At 41.2% G+C, this 21,479-nt stretch overlaps 1 protein-coding gene across 1 annotated transcript in view; it reads right to left on the reverse strand.

The window, feature by feature from the left end:
• Window positions 1–3,119: 3,119 nt before the first annotated feature.
• LOC136594916 (unhealthy ribosome biogenesis protein 2 homolog) overlaps window positions 3,120–21,479 on the reverse strand; it is a 36,401-nt gene continuing 18,041 nt past the window's right edge. The window contains exons 4-6 of the mRNA XM_066588691.1: window positions 14,799–14,889; window positions 10,645–10,772; window positions 3,120–4,408 (exon numbers count right to left, since the gene is read on the reverse strand). Of these exons, the coding sequence (XP_066444788.1) occupies window positions 4,211–4,408; window positions 10,645–10,772; window positions 14,799–14,889 (417 nt within the window). The 3' untranslated portion in view covers window positions 3,120–4,210. The remainder of the gene's footprint in view (window positions 4,409–10,644; window positions 10,773–14,798; window positions 14,890–21,479) is intronic.

Below are 21,479 nucleotides of genomic sequence, written 5' to 3' on the forward strand. Positions count from 1 at the left end.
CCACGGACGTACTCAGGAAACTGGATGGCATCTGCGTCCCAGAAACAGTTTATCTTGCAAGCTTAGATGTAGAAGCTCTTTATACATCTATTCCCCATCATGGTGGCCTCAAAGCAATAAAGCACTTCCTCAGCCAAAGGGGTCAACATTTCAGTCTGCATAACATGTTCATAATAGAACTATTACAGTTCGTCCTTGAACATAATTATTTTCTTTTTAATGGCAAATTCTCCCACCAGCTCAGGGGTACCGCAATGGGGAGCCCATGTGCGCCCACTTATGCAAATCTTTACCTGGGCTGGTGGGAGGAAAAATTTGTCTTTGAAGAATCCAACTTAAAATGGACAAACATGGTAGACATCTGGCTGAGGTACATAGACGATGTGCTTATACTGTGGTCAGGGGATACTGATTCCTTTCAAGATTTCGTCAACATGTTGAATAAAAACGATCTTGGGTTGAGGTTCACATCAGAGATTAACTCCCAATCAATCACGTTCTTGGACTTTCAAATTTCCAAAACCTCGACTGGCACCTTGGCAACTACTATCTATAGGAAGCCCACAGCTACCAACAATCTCCTCCATTATCAAAGTCACCATCCATGGGCCCTTAAAAAGGGCATTCCAAAAGGGCAGATTTTGAGGACGAAAAGAAATTGCTCTGAACCCCAGGAATTCGAAGTAAAAGCTAGAGAAATGGCGGATAGATTTACAAGACGAGGTTATCCAGAGAACGTGATTAGAGAGGCGCAAACGGCAGCGGCAGTAAGAACAAGAACTGAGCTCCTATCAAGAAAAGTGAAAGAACAGGGTGAAGGTTTAATACGGATGATAGCAACATACGATGAAAAATCCGCCAAAGTTAGGGGAATTTTCCAAAAATATTGGAACATTCTAAGAAGGGACACTGACCTCACAAGATGTTTATCTGAGCAACCCTCTATTACATACCGGAGGGGGAGGAGCTTGAGGGACAGATTGGTGCATAGCCACTATATTCCCAAAGTGGACCCACAAAACTGGCTGGATCAACACCCAATTTCAGGCTCTTTCAGATGTTCGGGCTGCAAAGCCTGTCCTTTTATGGAGAGGACCAAAACCTTCACTGGTGCAGCAACGGGTAAAACCTACTCTATTAGGAGCTTCATAAACTGCAGAACCACAGCCGTTATATATGTCGCAACATGTCCTTGTCCAAAGGACTATGTAGGTAAGACGACACAAGAACTGCGAAGAAGAGTGCTCTCACATATAGGAAACATAAACAGGAATGAGAGCACTAGTTTAGCAAACCACATCCGAGACGTACATGGGAATGATCCCCATAAGGTGGTATTTAGAGGAATCGAGACCCTGCGTTTGACGGCACGTAGAGGCAATGTAGATCGTGATCTACTTCAGAAGGAATCAAGATGGATCCATCGCTTGAATTCAGTGGCTCCAAATGGCTTGAATGAATGTTTGTCGTTTGCTCCTTTCATTTAAGTGTTAATAGATACCATGAATATAATGTGAGGACCTCAAAAATACATCTGTAAAATAAATATGGTTGTAATAACACACAGGTTATAGTAGCAACATTTTGAGATGAATGGATCAAATAAAAATAAAAAACCTTAATTAAGACAATGGTGTAGTCTTTTTATGGAAACACTTATCTTGTTCAGCAAGAAAAATCAGTTCATTTGCTGTTAGCTTGAGCTACAATTAAAATATACCACTCCAAATAAATATCACTGCACAAATCATAGAAATGACACGACAGCCCTGTTCTAATGTTTTATTGCTCATAATGGTTTGCTAGGTAGTGTGATCATAAAACAATAGGATCGCCTATTTAATACATCATTCATATAATAAAACAGTTGGAGATAGTTTCTCCGTTAAAAGTGAGCGATTTCAAACTAATAAGGGGACAGTGAGTATGGGCGTTGAACAAGCAGACAGCTAGTGAGACATAAACAACAAACTGTCAAGCAAGACAGCGGTACTCAGGATATAATGCTGAATTTCTGCAATAGTTAAGGACCTGTGTGGCGCCTCGTGAGTTAATAGGTCACATGACATCAGCAGCCACATGATTTGAGTCATGGGACACTAGTGGTCATATGATTGCAGCAGATGGGAACGCCCACTTCAGGGCCGGATATCTTGTGATAGGTGCAAACAGAGACGAGCCCCCAATGAGAGGGGAGGAGTTTGGTATACTTAAACCCTGGCAAACCAGAGGATACCAGGTCTGTCAGTTTATTGTGGGACATTGATCCCAGCGGTTGCACATGCTGTGCTGTGTGGGAAAGGTTGAAGGGTGCTATCAGATATCACATCCGATTCCAGTACTATGTTACAGCTCTCTTTAGTGATCTGGGCAGCAAACTAAGTCAGCTTTAGTGTTTAGTCACTGCAATTGAGCCAAAGTATCTAGCTCTTTTGACTTAGACTAACCTAAAGCTGGACTAAGGACACTAATGATAACACAGTTTATCAATGGGCTCATAATATTGAGGCCCAACTGTGTTTATGACCGCCTATATAAAAACATTTCAAGTAGCTGTGTAACATCTGTTAGCTACTTACTGATGGTTTATAAACAAACATCAGGGACAGCTATACAGAAGTACCCCAGTAAGTTACTAGAATAATTTATGGAATAAGATCACACTGATGACCATTAGTCTAACAGAGTCACAGTGAAGATACATACATCAGTTGGATACCAGTCCGTGTATTATCGTAACCACATGATTCCTGAATGATATCATTAATGTGGTTAGAGATTTAGCTCGGGTGGCATCCGTTAACCATGATTAAACCTAAATCAATCTGGGCTGGATACTTCAAGTACTGAGCTGAAACCAACTAATATCATAATTCAGACCATTTGCAACACAAGTATCATCAAATTTTGGGGAAAAGAAAACTCCCGTACTATATAAAAATCCACAAGGGAAGAAAAAAAAAAAAAGGGAGTTTTTGATAAGTGATTAATACATCCTCACTATCCATCATCAAAGTGGACCTATTTCTGTAATATACTGTCTCCCCATCCTGATGAATCAGTCACAGGTTGGAGGTGACTGAAGAAACGCGTCGACTGTGGGAGAATAAATTAATTTCTGCACGATACACAAAAACAAGTTGATCGTGCATAATTTATATACTTTTTGTCCACCAACAGAATCTATTGCTATTGGAACTACAGTGTTGATACTTTACTGATCGTAAATTGATCATTTAGATTGATATATATCTGTGTATGTTTGTCAGTGAGCTCAATTTTTAACAGAGTGAATAAAAGTTATATTTTATGTTTAAAATTAGTTAGTGGGCTCTTCCCAGTGTAAATAATTAAGTTTAAAAAGAACCCTACTGTCACAGTGATCAGTTATTCACCACCAAAGCATAAACACTGCAGCAATTACATATTATACACTGGGAGGTGAAGAATCAAAGTATGAACTATTCAAGAACTTTGAATCTGCTGACAATGTGGGATGTCCACACTAATGACAAATGCAAATCCCCCACATATCCGTTCATGAGTATCTGTCCCCAATGGAGCTCACAATATAAATTCTCTCTCATCTACTTAAATGCTAGGAGCAATTTTAATAAAAGCTAAAAAAAAAGGATGCATTCACACATGGCAGAAACGCAGCTAACTTTCCGAAGCAGAAAATTCCACAGCAAAATCTGTACCATTAATTTTAGCCAGTGCAAAAGCCTTCTTTCACTTAGGAATACTGTGTTCTGCCAGTCCCAAAAGCACAGCACGCACCGTCAACACCGCAACTCTACTGGGGAGCGTCATCACTGGTCAAGACAACACTTCCGCATCTCCTGACACCTCCGGCGGTGCTCATTGAGCAGTGAGGGGTAATGGAGCATTCTGACAGTCCTAAAAGTGCAGTATTCCTAAGTGAGAAAAGGTTTTTGTGCAGGCTGAAGTCGGCAGCGTATCTGCAGGCGATTCTGAGTCAAAATCCGCACCAATGGTGTGGATTTTGACGCTGAAATGATGTGGAATTTGTCTCGGAGTTTTCCACTGCATAAAATCCACAGCATTTCCGCCACGTATGAATGCACCCAAAAGTAGGTTTTGGAGAATGGTTCCCAATACTTCTGCGGGGACTTCAAACTCCTAGCAGAACTTGTCCTTGCCTGTATTCAATTTCAGCCCCCACTGTTATGAATACCCTGTGTCACCATTACACTGTATATTTCTCTTCTTCTTGATTGCTTGTTTTGTAGTGGGAAGAATAATCATGATACAATTCTTTGAAAACTTCTCTTGCTCCAATGTGTAAGGATGCATTTAAGAACTTTGTATCACGATCAATACAAAGATCTATGATATGAAAGATTCCTTCTGTCAAATACTTTTTTACTTCAGGCAGAAGAGTCACCTACATGCAAAAAAGAGAAGATACACAGTTTATTACTATTTCAACTATAAACACTAGCATTTTACACAAGGTGAGGATGCCAAAGAGTCACTGTACATTAGTGTAAACTCATATATAACAGACACACACACGTATTTAGATATATATGGTGTCAAGTGTGAAGAAATACACATATAAAGTGAAAATGGTTTTGCAGATAGTAATTTAATGTGATTTACAAGTTGTGAGGAGTGGAGGGAGGACTTGTTAGGCCATGTCACCAACATGGCAGCCATCTTGACTGCCGCCACCTTGGATTAAACTTCAATTTTTTAAATAGTAAAATAGGTGTATGGCGCATCAAACTGGTAGAGAATGGTTGTGCAACAATGGTGTGCTTCATGTTAACGTTCAGTTTGAGTGTTATTGCTTACTCTAACTGTAGGCTAACAGTATATAAAATATGCCAATACCAGATAGGTAGGCTATAGGGTTTTTTCTCTATACATTTGCACAAAAAATGTTTTATGAAAAATGACATTTTTGTGTACCCACATTTTGAGCGCTATAACTATTTTCTATCAAAATAGCCACATGAGGATGCGTTGAGGTTTTTGTTGGTACCATTTATTAATTTTTCATATTTTTGGGGGTGGGGGTAAGAGACAGCAAGTCCAACACACTGTTTTGTTTGCATTCATTGTTTTTAAGCTTGCAGGAAATTTAAGTGAAATTTACAGTAGGGTTGCCAGAACTGCAGCAGTATCAAATATGTTGCTTTTGTTATGATAAACTATTAAAAAAAAAAAACATGTTTGGGTGGTGGTGGAGGGGTGAAGGGGGTTACAAGGACATTTTTTTAATTAATTCTATATATCTTGCTATAATGAGCACAAGGTGGCTGACAGAAGATGCCCCCTTCAACTGGTCAAAAACCATGAAGGTGTGGTGAATAGCATCTAAAGGGTTAACCAACAGGAGACCAAGTTTATTGTGCTGTTATCTTCTTATGAAGGCAGCCATAAAATAGCACATCAAAAGCCCTCCCTGAAAAGCTACCTAGAAAACATGCATGGATTGTTAAAGTGTCAAAGGGCTGTTCAGCTATTTATGACCTATTCTGGAAGATAGGTCACCAATCTTCAGAGTTGATTGGTGGGGCTCTGCCCTGTCTGGAGCACACTGCTCTGTACACTTTGCAGTGGCCTGGCATGGTATTGCAGTTGTAGCTCTAATTGGAGTGAATTAGATCTGTGACTCCAATAACAAGCTGGGCTCTGTAATTCCATCTCCATATACTGACACATCAGCCCCTCAAACAGCTTATGGGTGGGGCTTCGGATAGAGACCCATGACAAGTAGGTCAGACTTCAAAACTCAACAACCCCTTTAAATCATTTGCTTAACCCCTTAGCGATGGCCCCATTGCCTTTTTACGTCCTAGCTAAGTGGGCTTTAATCCTCAGGGATGTAAAAACATGCTTCCTCCTAGGATTAAAGCCACGTGGGCTGAAGACATACCAGCTCCATGCTGTCGGCTATCAACTAATGGCGATCATGGAAAAGTTCTAAAAGGTAAAGTAAAGTTAAAGTTTCACCTCCACTCATGGATCGGATCCATGAGGGGAGGTGAAAAAATTTAACCCCATCCTCCAATATGTTCCACGGTCATATGGTCCAGGACCTTACGCCACCTTCTGCATATGCAGAAGGATTTGTGCCCCGGGAGATTTAAAATCCTTCTGCTCCTGACCAGCATGTGCAGCCTGGAGCAGAAAGATGTCACCTGGGATCATGTAAAGTAAACAAAAAAAAAATTTAAAAAGTTATAGTTTCATCTTCCCTCACGGATTATATCCATGAGTGAGGATGAAATTACATACCTAAGGCCCTTGGATTTAACTGCGGACCTTACCCCGGCTTCTGCGCACGCGCCCGTTGCCAGAATGGCGGAAGCATGCACAAAAGCCGCAGATTCCAGATGTAATTTAAAATCTCTTTGCTCCTGGCTGCCAAACGTAGCTGAGAGCCTGGAGATTTCACGAGGTGCCACGGTATCCATTGGATAGTGGCAATGACATAAAAGTGAAAAAAAAAAGTTAGTATTTCACCTAGTCACCGAAACGTTCCATGAGGGGAGGTGAAATTAGTTACCTAAGGCCTCTGGTGATCCGCGGACCCTTTCCCACATGCGCCCGTTGGCAAAATGGAGGACCCAAGCACAGAAGTTGGGGAGGGCCCGGGTAATTTAAAATCTCCTTGCTCCTGGCTACTAAAGGTAGCCGAGAGCTTGTAGCAGTGACCGAGAGCCGCGGTGAGTGGCCTCCGGTCATGTGATCGCCGTTATCCAATGGATAATGGCAAACATGTAAAAGTTCAAAACAGTTGAACTTCAATGCTCGTTTCGGTTTGGGCCCCGTTGTGTGGCCAGACATAAGATTAGGGCGGCAATAGGTATATGTCTGAACACTGTACAAACAGGGGTGTCCATTTTGGGGTGCAGGTCTTCATTCATATGTGTGCTGTACAAAAAAAAAATTTTTTTTAAATGACACAATTGCCAAAGAAATGAAAATCGTAATTGTATCCTTCTGCTTTGCTTAGATTCATTCAAAAATTGTGGGGTCAAAATACGCAGTACACCCCAAGATGAATTCGTTAAGGGGTCTAGGTATTAAAATGGGGTCATTTGTGGGGGTTCTCTGCCGTTTTGGCCGCTCAAGGGATCTACAAGTGAGCAATTGGCCCCTAAATCACCTTCAAGCAAAATATCTGTTCTGAAAGCCACAGGCTGCTCCTTACGGTTTGGGCCCCGTTATGCATACAAATATAAGATTAGGGCCACAATGAGTATGTTTCTGAACACAGGATAAACAGGGGTTTCCATTTTGGGGTGTAAATCCTCATTTTCATGTGCAGTATAGAAAAAAAATATATGTCTTTAAATTGACGTATTTGCAAAAATATAATTTTTTTTCTCTCTCCTCTAAATTGCATTAATTTCTGAAAAAAAAAACTGTGGGGTCAAAATACTCCTGACACGCCACAGTGACTATATTAAGGGTTGTAGTTTTTAAAATGGGGTCATTTGTGTGGTTATCTATCATTCTGATACCTATGAGCCTTTGCAATCTTGGCTTGGTGTAGGAAAACAGTGTTCTTCAAAATGTTTATAAGTAATGTTAAATTTGTACATCTCCTAAATGGTTAAAGAAAAAAAACTACAAAGTTTTTCAAATGTTCGCCCAGAATAAAGTAAACAGATGGAAATACATATCTCAGCAAAAATTTGTACAGTAGGTTTGCACATATTTTAGCTATTACAGTTGAAAATGTGAAAAAAATAACATTTTTTCCAAACTTTCCCCAATTTGGGGAAAGTTTGGAAAATACAATTAATAAATATACACAATTTCCATTGGTCTATTTTTATTACCTGGATGAAGTACAATATGTGGCGAAAAAACAATGTCACGTATCACCGAGGGAACCACTAAATAATACGTAAAATATTACTTTTATTGATACAAAATTAAAATATTATCGATAGAAGCGTGATCAATCTTTGGTAAGTATTGTGCCTATAACGACCACACGGCACCATATATTATGATATACTCCTCGGATAGATTTGAGAATTCATAAATTGCACTGACGTATGTGAGTAACACGGTGACAATTACACTATTAATGATATCTTAGTGTGTATTCACCATGTGTATACATCCCCAACTAAATCCAGCAAATCAGTTAGATCTCACACATCAATTATGGGATAAACCTATCGTTATGTTAGTATGTATCCAATACACAAATGGGAAGAAAGTAACTATAGATAACACACCATAGGGTGACGGGGTAAGTTTCATAAACCCTTTTAGTCACTTAATCCCAAATGGACACGCTTTATTGCATTCTTATTTGCCAAACACTCTGTCTGTTGGGCCATACACATCAGAGGATAGTAAATGGTGTATGTTCTCTGATAAAAATAGTATCACCATATCTCCAAACTAGCACATAAGCCGTAATGGTGAAGGCAAAGAGAGAATGTACAAACTGTTTATCCCTTATAATAATATAGTGAAAAAGAATCGTATATTCATATGACAATTATGACATACACGAAGTCCATCACAAGGGGTGTGAGTGGTTAGATAATGGGGTTTGAACAGAGCAACTATCCAAGGTGTCAGTTCACTTAGTATTAAATTACTGACAGTATTCATACATCATGCTGCTTATGAGTGCTTGTACTTATTTTTATTTTATTTTCATCAGTAAAGCACTGTATGGTTACGATTCCAACAGTGGTAACCTAAAGTCATATCCATATAAATATACGGACAGACTGGGTTAACCCTACTGTTTAATGATCACTTAAAAGGAGGTGTCATATATGAGGCAGGACTGATTTATAGTCCTAGTATACCCTAATGACCGGTCTCCTAAATAGTAACATAGCCCATCGAAGTTGCACAGTTAGATATTGTATCAGAAACAAGACCGATTTTCATATGGTCCAAGAACAAATATGCCTGATACTAGATCGCATCATAGATAATTTAGCCCATTGAAAGCACAGTAGTGTACAGACCTCGGCTTACTGCCTATTAAAGGTCACCCTACTAAGTGCTAAATCACATAAACCACCATCAACGCGTTTCAACAGCTCATGACATTAAGCTGTATCATCAGGATGGTATTAAGCACTGCAATCACAGGATGGAAGGATTGCATAAAGAAATTGACTAAGTATTAGTGCAGTCATTGATGTCTAAGACAGCACCACTAAAGAAATTGGCTAAGTATTAGTGCAGTCATTGATGTCTAAGACTGCACCACTAAAGAAATTGGCTAAGTATTTGTGCAGTCATTGATGTCTAAGACTGCGCCATGAAACTAGCTAGTGCTAATGGGTAGCAGAGTGAACAGCCTGACAGGCTGAGTACAAATGAGCAGCAATGGTCAGTAGCCCGTTGACAGGGCTTATAAAGACCAAACCACGCCTTCCTGTGTGGAGGGCTCGTCCCAGCTCAGCCAATCAGCTTGGTCTATCATCCGGCACTGTTTAACCGAGATCTCGCGATAGCTGAGATCCCGCGCATGCGCAGATTAACCTAGCGTCCGTGGATGCCAACCAACGCCAACCAGAGATCCGGAGGACGCAGCGGCATCAGGACACCATGCCAACCCAGCGCATGTAGTGCACAAGACAATACGGGGCATAGAGCAGCCCAGAACAGGACGATATCTATTTAGGTGTTAAGTAAATAAAGCATTAGAAAATGGATAGAGTAAAATTTAATGTATACCGGGCATATATTGTGTAGAAGAAGGTAAGTATGGTAAAGGACTACTCTCAGTAAAACATGGAATAATTACCGTTAGCGACATATAAGTGGAATATTCCTAGATGTTATATGTATCACACGAAAACATAACTCTAATATCTCCTTGGATCACATGACAGCATAGAATCATGTATGCATGGATATTGCTGGGTAAATGCAGCACATGCAAATAAAAATGACAGAATAAAGTCTGATATATCTATACAACCCATATATAGAAATGACACTTATCTACCTGGAACACCATAAGTGCCAAAGATAAATATAGAAAACTAATTCAGAATCACTTGGATATGCAAAACCTTTAGGGAGTTAATCTATGTTAACGTGACACGTCAGATTTCCAAAATTTGGCTCCGTCACTAAGGCGCAAACAGGTTTCGTCACTAAAGGGTTAAACTTAAACAATATATGGGGATATTAAAAGTAATGTAGCGTGTAATGGCCAGCAAGAGGTCAGGATTTGCTTGTGTAATGCAAGGAAAACTGGGGCTTGTAAGTTTAGGGCGAGGGACATACGAGCCTATTCCCAGTACATTTTTGTCTCTGTATCATCCATCGAGTATCCCAGCTTGACCGTGGATCTCCTGACCCAAACTCTGAGCATCATGGGAGTCTAAGATGCTTAGAGTTCAGGTCACGACTTATCTGTATTACGGACGCATAAATATAGCAGGAATAGGCTTGTGTGTCATTTGCCTAAGAGGTCTTTTTTGCAACCTGATAACTGCAAGTAGAATTGTCACAATTTGGCGCCTACCTTGCTGCTATATATCACTTCAGTACAGGCTACACATACAGTATATACTGCATGCATGTAGAACCACAGCGGGGGTCCATCATCTCCATAATGAAAAGTGAGCAATGTTTAATCACATGGAATTCAGAAAAACAGATTTATACCTTCTGTAGTTCATATAGAAATTGTGAAACAATGGAAGTAGAAAACACAGTGAATTCCTCAGTCTTTGCTGCGATGTAAGTGTACATTCTCTCCACCAGCTTAGCGCACTTCACAACACAAGAGGCGCCTAGAAAGAGGACAGCAAAAGTAAATTTATCATACAATAAGGCCACTTGTTTATTGCAGCAGCAGATAGAGAGAAGTTTACAACTCACAGACCACATCTGATAAAAATAGAAAAGAATACTGCGCTCATAACAGTTGGTAAAAAGTGATAACAAGAAAAAAAAACTTTGAAGTTACATGGGTGGAGGAAGGGGTGTACGATGCCCAAAACAGAATGCTTACCCCCCCCCCCCCATTCCTTCCTTCCAATAAAGTGCAACTTAATCTAGGAGTCCACAGGGTATTGCAAAAGACTTTAATCCAAAAAGATAGTAGGTGACAGAAACAAAGGTGATGGGTAGTATTAGATGCAGCCTGTTTCGTCGCTGACCAGCGCTTTTTTCAAGCATAACATAACGGGAAACAATACAGATTTATATACACACTTTAAAATTAGGGAACTCGCCACAGAGGGTATGCTCAGCAAGGTGTCATCGATGTCTGACGGGCGCCGCTCTGTGATGTCACTGGTGTCAGGTGGAAGCAGTTACATGACGTAAAGGGAGTGGGACACCGCGTTGCGCTGATGGCGCGGGCATGGGGGGAGTTTCAGCCTGCAGCTGTCTTGTGTCACAAAGGTGCCGCTCACAACACGTAGGCAGGGGGACGGGACACAGGCTGCCGATGCACGTAGCATCAAAGGACGTAATGATGGCATTACAGCGCTGCACCTGAGAGGAATTCAAATTTGAAAAAAAACTTTATAAACAAACAGAACTACAAAAAACAATTAATAAAAGCCAAAAGGTGTAGGGCTTTTAGTAATGAAACATGGAACCCTGGTCCAGTATATACAAATAATGATGCATCTTAATCAAGTTTAAAACATATGGGAATGACTATAAAAATAATAAATAACCAGAATTTTAATTATCTACAGCACCTAAAGAAACAGGTTACATATACACAATAAAAATTGAAAATGGCAATATAAAAAGGCTTAAAATAATAGGTATAAAAAATATAGTATAAAACAAAACCATTGTTTGCAAAAGAGCACCTTACAGGAATCAAAGTTTTACTATATGGATAATAATTAAAATGTAGCAGATAAGACAAGATTTAAACATCGTTAAGAAACTGATAAAGAGAATAAAGTATACAATATATTTATATACCCGAATAGCAGGGTCTGAATGGGTATAATTTTTAGTTACATTATGCTTGAAAAAAGGCGCTTGCATTTAATACTACCCATCACCTTTGTATCGGTCACCTATCATCTTTCTGGATTAAAGCCTTAGCAATACCCTGTGCACTCCTCTTAGATTAAGTTGCACCTTATCCTAAGGAAGGGGGAAAGAGGGTGTATTCTGTTTTGGGTATCGTATACCCCTTCCTCCACCCATGCATGTTCAAAGTTTTTTCTTTTTCACTTTTTACCAACTTATGAGGGCTCTTTTCTTTTTCGTGTGACCCATCATTTGCTTTAACCAAACTTCTCTTCTGAGGTTTGAGACTCTCTGTGGCTTTCCATCTCCACTGGATGTCCCAAAGGACATAAGTTGTTGACTTCCCTTTCGCTGACTAGGACTGCGGGTGCTGGCTGGCAGGTCTCCCCTCCTGGAGCACCTCATCACTTGTGCCAGGTAAGTCCTAACCAGCTAGGTTTTGCTGATTATCCTTGTTACATTCTCTGAGGTCAAATACATATATCATTATCACCTCAAATGCTTAACATGGCTAGAATATTAACCCCTAAGGCTAACTTGACATGGGCAAGCGTGATACCATACTTATTGAAATATTGACGAAATATTGGATTGACAAGGCAACTGTTAGGTGGATTCACAACTGGCTGAGTAATCATACTCAAAGAGTGGTCATAAATGGTTGCACATTAGAGATGAGCGAACGTACTCTGTAAGGCCGATTTCGCAATCAAACACCGCGATTTTCGAGTACTTCACTACTCGGGTGAAAAGTACTCGGGGGCGCTGTGGGTGAGCGGGGGGTTGCAGAGGGGAGTGGGGGGGAGAGGGAGAGAGCTCCCCCCTGCTCCACCACGCCCCGCCCCACAGCGCCCCCGAGTACTTTTCACCCGAGTAGTGAAGTACTCGAAAATCGCGGTGCTCGATTGCGAAATCGGCCTTACCGAGTACGTTCGCTCATCTCTATTGCACATCCAAGTGGAAGAATGTATCAAGTGTAGTACCACAAGGCTCTGTCCTAGGTCCAGTGTTGTTCAACATTTTTATAAACGATCTGTAGGAGGGAATTGATCAAATTTGCAGACAACACAAAGCTAGGAAGGATAGCTAACACTAGGGAAGAGAGGGAGAGTATTTAAAAAGATCTAGAACAGCTTGAACAGTGGGAGGCGACTAACAGAATGGTATTTAACAAGGAGGAATGCAAAGTCCTACATCTGGACAAAAAAAATGAAAAAAGCACATACAGAATGGGAGAACTTGGGCTAAGCAGCAGCACATGTGAAAAAGACTTGGGTATACTAATAGTTCATAGACTGAACATGAGTCAACAATGTGATGCAGCAGCCAAAAAGGCAAACACAATTCTGTGATGTATTAAGAGAAGCATAGAGTCTGGATCACGTGAGGTAATTATCCTCCTCTACTCTTCCTTAGGGCTCCTGCACACTCGCGTTTTTCTTGCGCTTTTTTTTAACGCGATTGTCAATAGGACTTTCTAATGTTAAAAGCGCATTGCAAGTTGGTGCTTTGCAATTTTTGTGTAATGCGTTTTTAACATTAGAAAGTCCAATTGACAATCGCGGGAAAAAAACGCTGCGATATTGCGTGGAAAAAAACGTACAAGAAAAATGCAAGTGTGCAGGAGCTATAGTCAGATCTCACCTGGAATACTGCGTCCAGTTCTGGGCACCCCACTTTAAAAAAGAGACATAAACAAACTGGAGCAAGTTCAGAGAAGAGTTACCAAGATGGTGAGCGGTCTGCAAATCATGTCTTATGAGGAATGGTTAAAGCATCTGGGAATGTTTAGCTTGCAAAAAAGAAGGCTGAGAGGAGACTGAAAAGCTGTCTACAAATATCTGAAGGGCTGTCACAGTGCAGAGGGATCAGCCCTATTCTCATTTGCACAAGGAAAGACTAGAAGCAATGGGATGAAACTAAAAAGGAGGAGACAGAAATTAGATATTAGAAAAAACTTTGACAGTGAGGGTGATCAATAAGTGGAACAGGTTACCACGGGAGGTGGACAAATATCTGTCTGGGATGATTTATTGAATCCTGCACTGAGCAGGGGGTTGGACCAGAAGACCCTGGAGGTCTCTTCCAACTCTACCATCCTATGATTCTATGGGGCCATTAATCATGCCCCCATGTGAAAGCCTTGTGGATGTGAGGCGTTTTCCTGGGAAAACAGCCTTGCATCCCTTCAGGGATGCAGGGATTGACTTTTGTCACATTTTGGTACTTTAAGCGATAAAAACAGTTCAATAGGATTTGTGTTTAAATGCCAAAATTCAGGAATATTTTAAAAGATTGCCTTTTTGACAGTTTTCAATTGCAATGTGTCACATATGAACATGCATACTATACAATTTTTTTAATCCGATCTAGATTTCCAGGCATTTTAGACTTGGTAGACTTGAATACACGGGAGGCCTGGGCTTCAATGTCAAGCAACATCTTAGATGAAGCTATCTCCAGTCACAGCTGCTTGGTGGGGAAACCATGCAACAACTGCAAAGTATGGAGAAGGTTTGGCTCCTATCCCCACTCTTCGCCTATGATTTACATATACGTCAGAGGTTTAAGGGGGTATAAGTTTTGCATTGTGTCCTAAAAAAACCTCTAATCCATCTTTGTAGAGTAAAAATTGCGGCTTATTGACTGTTACAGATCAGTTAGTACCACTGAGTATGTTGTGTGTTATGACTTATCACTCAGCAGCATCAGTGTTTCAAGGTGTATGGACTGTTTGGGGTAAATGTTATGCCCACTTGTGTGAGATGGAGCGGTGGAGTAGCATTTATCCCATAATAAAGTGTCCAGCAGGTTACCTTTGTCTCCTTTTTGTTGTCCTTCACGCATGACAGATGCAACCAATCTATGAAAACAGCTCAAGAATGTAGGAACCGATTTTAACATCACCTTGATGAACAGAGAAGATTATTAAAATACCAAGTAAGAAATTCTGAAACCGTTCAAAACTATTAAAGGTAATCAAAGGGTTTTTATACTATAAAATGCAGCCAGAACAGTAGAAGTAGTTTTACAAGTAGGATTATGTTTTATACTTGAAGGATCAATACATATTTCTCCTTTCGCCTCCAAAACGTGATGCAGAAATAAGCATGCAGTTTCCATGCCGCACTCAGGCTGGGTTCACACGGGACGGACTTGCCATGCGGCAATTCCGTCCGCGGCTCCTAATTCCGGAATCAGCCAGCCATGTGGATGAGATTTTGCAAAAATCTCGTCCACACGGGGCAGCCTAACCATTGCAGCAAAGCTGGGCGGAAACAGACATGCGGCACGGAATTCAATTCCATGGCATATGAATTTTTTTTTTTTTTTCTGCTGCAGCCTCACTCCTCTCTATGGGGAGAGAAAGCCGCAGCGGAACGCTGGCGGCCGAACCGCTCCTAAACCCGTGGCAAAATGCCAGGGGTTTTGAAGCTGTGGCTCTCCCGTGGAAATCTTGCGGCTCTTCGGTGTGGCCAAGCCGCAGGATTTCCGTCTCGTGTGGTGAACCCAGCCTAACACTTCAGATCTCCCTCATCCGCTGGGAATTGAAACCTCCCTCTTTTTCAGATATAAACACTAAATATGAGATTTAGGGAGAACAGTGGAAAAAATGAAGGAATGATGGCACTTTTTCAGTAGTGCTGTTATTTGCACGCATGTCCATGGCATGAACGTGTTGAGTACTTAAAGGAGTACTCTATTTTTAGTAAATAATGTACATTTTATAACAAAAACAGTTAGATAACTTTTCAGCATGCTTTATCAACTCTTTGTTTTCAAGATCTCTGTTCAGAGCTCTAAATTAACTACAGAGAAATAGATTAAACGCTTTCAGGGCCGTCCATAGACTATAAACAGTCCTCTTCTATCTCTGCAAGGCAGTCCTAGAGCCTCCTGCAGAGATGTCCCCTGCTGTGCAGGAGCTCCATGATAATGCTGTATGATGAAAGCTTAGATCACAGAGCTATGCCTGGAGACTAATCAGCATGGTCTCCAGGCAAGTGTTCACTGTGACAGCCAGTCACATCAAATCACAATGAGAAGGGCAATGCTGTGCCCCTTCCCCCTGCATCTTGGAGCTCAGGCTTCTCATTCTGCTGCCTTTCCCGCATAAAGCTCTGTGACCCAGCTGTCCCAAGACAGAGCTTTGCCCAGAGACCCACAGTGACTAGTCAGTGTGGTCTCTTGGAATGCGATTGCAGTGACAGCAATCATAGTAAAGTTCATTTCAAAATAAACAATTTTTATAATTGTTAAGCTCTCTCTCTCCTCATAGCCTGTCAGAGAGGGAGATGGGTATATACAATCACTAGCTGATATACCCGGCTTCGCCCGAGTTAATTTGTTACAGGTGTTTACCTGTTATAGCATGGAAAATGTTATGAAGTTGTGGTTACAGTAGAGGAACCAAGGAATAAAATATGTATACAAATAGAGGAGCATTAGATTCTCCTCAGACTGCATGCACTGATGTCACTCTGCAGAATGTGCCACCCCTCTGACTTTCTTCACTTTTTACCCTTAAGGGTAACACCCCTCTTATTCAAATTTACCCCCAGACTGGAGGCTGCAGCCCCTTCTTCGCCTTAAAAGCTCCATCCCTGCAGTCCATGGTCGCTTTCTTCTGCTCAGTAAATGCACGCAGAGGTGACTTAGATTCTTTTTAGAATATACACAGAGAGGAGCGTTAGATTCTCCTCAGTATATACACAGAGGATGGTTAGGTTGTCCTCAGTATATACACATAGAGGTGAAGTAAATTCTTCTCAGTATACAAATCTAGGCTTAAAGGTTTCTGAGAAAACAACTGTCATGTATCACAAATGTTTTCATGCTTAGAATTGATTATTGGAGTTGTGATCCCTTTACTTTTACTATGTAGGATCTAAAGAATGCTCAAGCAAAATTTCACGCTTGTACAACACCGAGAACTTACATAACATAGGGGGTCACTTACTTTTGCACTTAGCATTGAATTATCAGGTTGCAACCCCTTTAATTTTCCTATTTGGGACCTAATGAATGGTTGTGCCAAATTTTAAATCTGAAGGACATCAGGAAGCGAGAGAATTAGATTAGGTACATTACATTGGGTTGCCAATACTTTTGCAATTAGCATTGAATAATCGAGTTGTGACCCCTTTACTTTTCCTATTTAGCACCTTTAGAATGGTCGTGCCAAATTTAAAGTTTATACGACATCGGGAAGTTAGAGTATTAGTGGCTAGTCAGTCAGTGAGGGCTTACACCTTTATAGCTATAGATTTCAGACACAGTAATGTTATGTTCACACTATGAAAACAGATGCAGATTTTTCAGCATCTAAAAACATGGCATAAACCTACGGCTACACAGCATATTTCTTCTGCGTATTTTGCCAAAGTGCAATTTGCCCTATCAATAGGTAAAATCCATGTTCGAATTTACAACATAATTCTGCACAGATAGAGATAAGCTTCAAGAAATTTGCATGCAGATTTTGCTAAATGTGTGTGCAAATCTGTGGCAGAAGGGATTTCTGCTGAAGTTTTAAAGCGGAATACACAAAAAACAATTTGTTCACGGTGTGCACAAACCTAAAAGGGTACCTGGGGAATGTCCTAATAAAAGGGAGACCCCAAAATCCACAAGCCTTCATTTCAGAGCCCTGTGTTAGTCATGCTGCATACTAGCGCCAAATTTGAGATATTTCTAAAAACTGCAGATTCAGGGTACTAAATATTGAGATTTGTTTATTGGATTACATTGGCTGCAATACAGAGAAAAAAGTTGCATAATATTGGAAATCTGCAAAAAAAAAATTGAAACATTTAAATTTTACCTCCAATTTGCTTTACTTCCTGTGAAACACCTAAAAGGTTACTAAAAATTGGGCTTAGTCAAACGGACCAAGCCTGGCTTGGGTGGCAAGTAGTTAAAGGAATTACATTCTGACAGCCTGCTGCATAGAGTTTATTAAGTACTAGCTTGCCCGTCGCGCGTTGCTGCGAAGACAGACAGACATACATTCATTCATTCGTTTTTATATATCTAGATAACAACCAATCACAGTGCAGCTTTCATGTTACCTCAGTGGTATAATATATAACAACCAATCACAGCGCAGCTTTCATGTTACCTTAGCAGTAAGAGAAATAACAACCAATCACAGCGCAACTTTTATTCTGCCTCAGCAATATAAAAAATAGCAACCAATCACAGCGCAGCTTTCATGTTACCTCTGCGGTATTATCTATAGCAACCAATCACAGAGCAGCTTTTATGTTACCTCAGTAGTATAAGTAGCCACCAATCACAGCACAGCTTTCATGTTACCTCAGCAGTATAAGAAATCGCAACCAATCACAGCACAGCTTTCATTTTACCTCAGCATTCTCAATATCCAGCAATTGTCAAGTGAAACGTTCGGCGGATGCATCATTTTGTAGTTGAACACGCATCCCGTTGCTCGTAATGCCTTTTGCTTTCGTGCTTGAGATGGAAATCAAACGATCTTTGTCTGGGGGGCATAACTGTCGACGATGCTCGCACGCGCGCCACCTATCGTAGGAGAGTTGTACTATGCCAGTAATCTTTCTAGGAGTGTACTCAACAACTTCCCAAAGTTTCATGGCGATTGGATGAATGGTGTAGTAATGCATAAAGGACAGACAGACAGACATACATTCATTTATATATATCAGGAAGTGAGAGAATTAGATTCCGTACGTAAAATTTGGACGCTAATTCTTTTGCACTTAGAATTGAATAATCGACTTGGGACCCATTAACTTTTCCTATTTATGGCATAATCAATGCCCGTGCCAAATTTCAAGTTTGTATGTGAGAAAATGACATTCCGTACGTAAAATTTGGACGCTAATTCTTTTGCGCATAGAATTGAATAATCAAGTTGGGACCCATTAGCTTTTCATATTTATAACATATTGAATGCCCGTGCCAAATTTCAAGTTTCTATGTGAGAAAATTAAATTCCGTACGTAAAATTTGGACGCTAATTCTTTGGCGCTTAGAATTGAATAATCGAGTTGGGACTCATTACCTTTTTCTATTTATGACATAATCATGGCTCGTGGCAAATTTCAAGTTTCTATGACATTGGGAAGTGAGAGAATTAGATTCCGTACGTAAAATTTGGACGCTAATTCTTTGGCGCTTAGAATTGAATAATTGAGTTGGGACCTATTAAATTTTCCTATTTATGACATAATCAATGCTCGTGCCAAATTTCAAGTTTCTATGACATCGCGAAGTGAGAGAATTAGTGGCAGTGATGGAAATCTAACGATCTACGTGTGGGGGGGGGGGGCGCAACTGTCGACGACGCTCGCACGCGCGTTATTTATCGTAGGATAGTTGTACTATGCCTATAATCTTCCAAGGAGTGTACTCAACAACTTCCCAAAGTTTCATGGCGATCGGATGAATGGTGTAGTAGCGCATAAAGGACAAACACACACACACAGACAGACAGACACACAGACACGCATACATTCAATTTTATATATATAACTAGCGTACCCGTCGCGCGTTGCTGCGAAGACAGACATACATACATACATTCGTTTTTATATATCTAGACTAGCGTACCCGTCGCGCGTTGCTGCGAAGACAGACATACATACATACTTCGTTTTTATATATCTAGATGACGGCAGCAGCGACCACTGAGGTTTTGTAGGCCGCTGCTTTCCCCTTGCAGGCTGAATAAAATAGCCGTTGTGTGGAACATCCAATTTATCCGGCTGCTGTGGCTTCTTGGGAAGATAGCCTAGTACATGTTTGCCCACTTCCAACTCCAATGGAGACTGACTGTAAATGGCTGGCGTGCTCTAGTATTTATGGTTTCAAGCTGTACGTGTCATTGCATACAGTCTATCTATCTATCTATCTATCTATCTATCTATCTATCTATCAGGGTTATTGCATACAGTCTATCTATCTATCTATGACATCAGGAAATGAGAGAATTAGATTCCGTACGTAAAATTTGAACGCTAATTCTTTGGCGCTTTGAATTGAATAATCGAGTTGGGACCCATTAACTTTTCCTATTTATGACATAATCAATGCTCGTGCCAAATTTCAAGTTTCTATGACATTGGGAAGTGAGAGAATTAAATTCCGTACATAAAATTTGGACGCTAATTCTTTTGCGCTTAGAATTGAATAATCGAGTTGTGATGAGACATAAGGCCTTGCCCATAAGCATTCCCCAACCTCCAAGAACTGAACCTACCTACCTGAATGAGATTTTGTAGGCCGCTGCTTCCCCCTTGCGGGCTGAATAAAATAGCCGTTGGGTGGAACATACAATTTATCCGGCTGCTGTGGCTTCTTAGGAAGATATCCTAGTACTTGTTTACCCACTTCCAACTCCAATGGTAATTGGCTGGCGTGCTCTAGTGGTTCCAAGCTGTACGTGTCATAATAGAGCCTTAATGACATCACAATGCAGCTTTATAGAACATGTTGGGGCATGTTCAAGGGCGTCCGATGTTGATGACATCAGTGATGACATCACAATAGCAGGTGGCTTACTTATTCGATCTACGTGGGGGGGTGGTAACTTTCGACGACGCTCGCGCGTGCGCCATTTATCGTAGGATTGTTGTACTATGCCTATAATCTTCCCAGGAGTGTACTCAACAACTTCCCAAAGTTTCATGGCGATCGGATGAATGGTGTAGTAGCGCATAAAGGACAAACAGACAGACAGACACGCAGACAGACAGACACGCACGCACACAGACATACATTCAATTTTATATATATAGACTAGCGTACCCGTCGCGCGTTGCTGCGAAGACAGACATACATACATACTTCGTTTTTATATATCTAGATGACGGCAGCAGCGACCACTGAGGTTTTGTAGGCCGCTGCTTCCCCCTTCCAGGCTGAATAAAATAGCCGTTGTGTGAGAATTGCTGGGGGGGGAGACATTCTTACTGCTGGGAGAATTGCTGGGGGGGGGGGGGGAGGGGGAGACATTCTTACTGCTGGGAGAATTGCTGGGGGGGGATGGGAGACATTCTGACTGCTGGGATAATCGCTGGGGGGGGGGATGGGAGACATTCTGACTGCTGGGAGAATCGCTGGGGGGGGGGATGGGAGACATTCTGACTGCTGGGAGAATCGCTGGGGGGGGGATCGGAGACATTCTGACTGGGAGAATCGCTGGGGGGGGGATGGGAGACATTCTGACTGGGAGAATCGCTGGGGGGGGATGGGAGACATTCTGACTGCTGGGAGAATCGCTGGGGGGGGGATGGGAGACATTCTGACTGCTGGGAGAATCGCTGGCGGGGGAGCGGAGGCATGACTGCTGGGAGAATCGTTGGGGGGAGGGGGGCATGGTGGCGTGCTCTAGTATTTATGGTTTCAAGCTGTACGTGTCATTGCATACAGTCTATCTATCTATCTATCTATCAGGGTTATTGCATACAGTCTATCTATCTATCTATCTATCTATCTATCTCATCAGGAAATGA

This window comes from Eleutherodactylus coqui, unplaced genomic scaffold (assembly GCF_035609145.1).
Source record: "Eleutherodactylus coqui strain aEleCoq1 unplaced genomic scaffold, aEleCoq1.hap1 HAP1_SCAFFOLD_147, whole genome shotgun sequence".
NCBI lineage: Eukaryota > Metazoa > Chordata > Amphibia > Anura > Eleutherodactylidae > Eleutherodactylus > Eleutherodactylus coqui.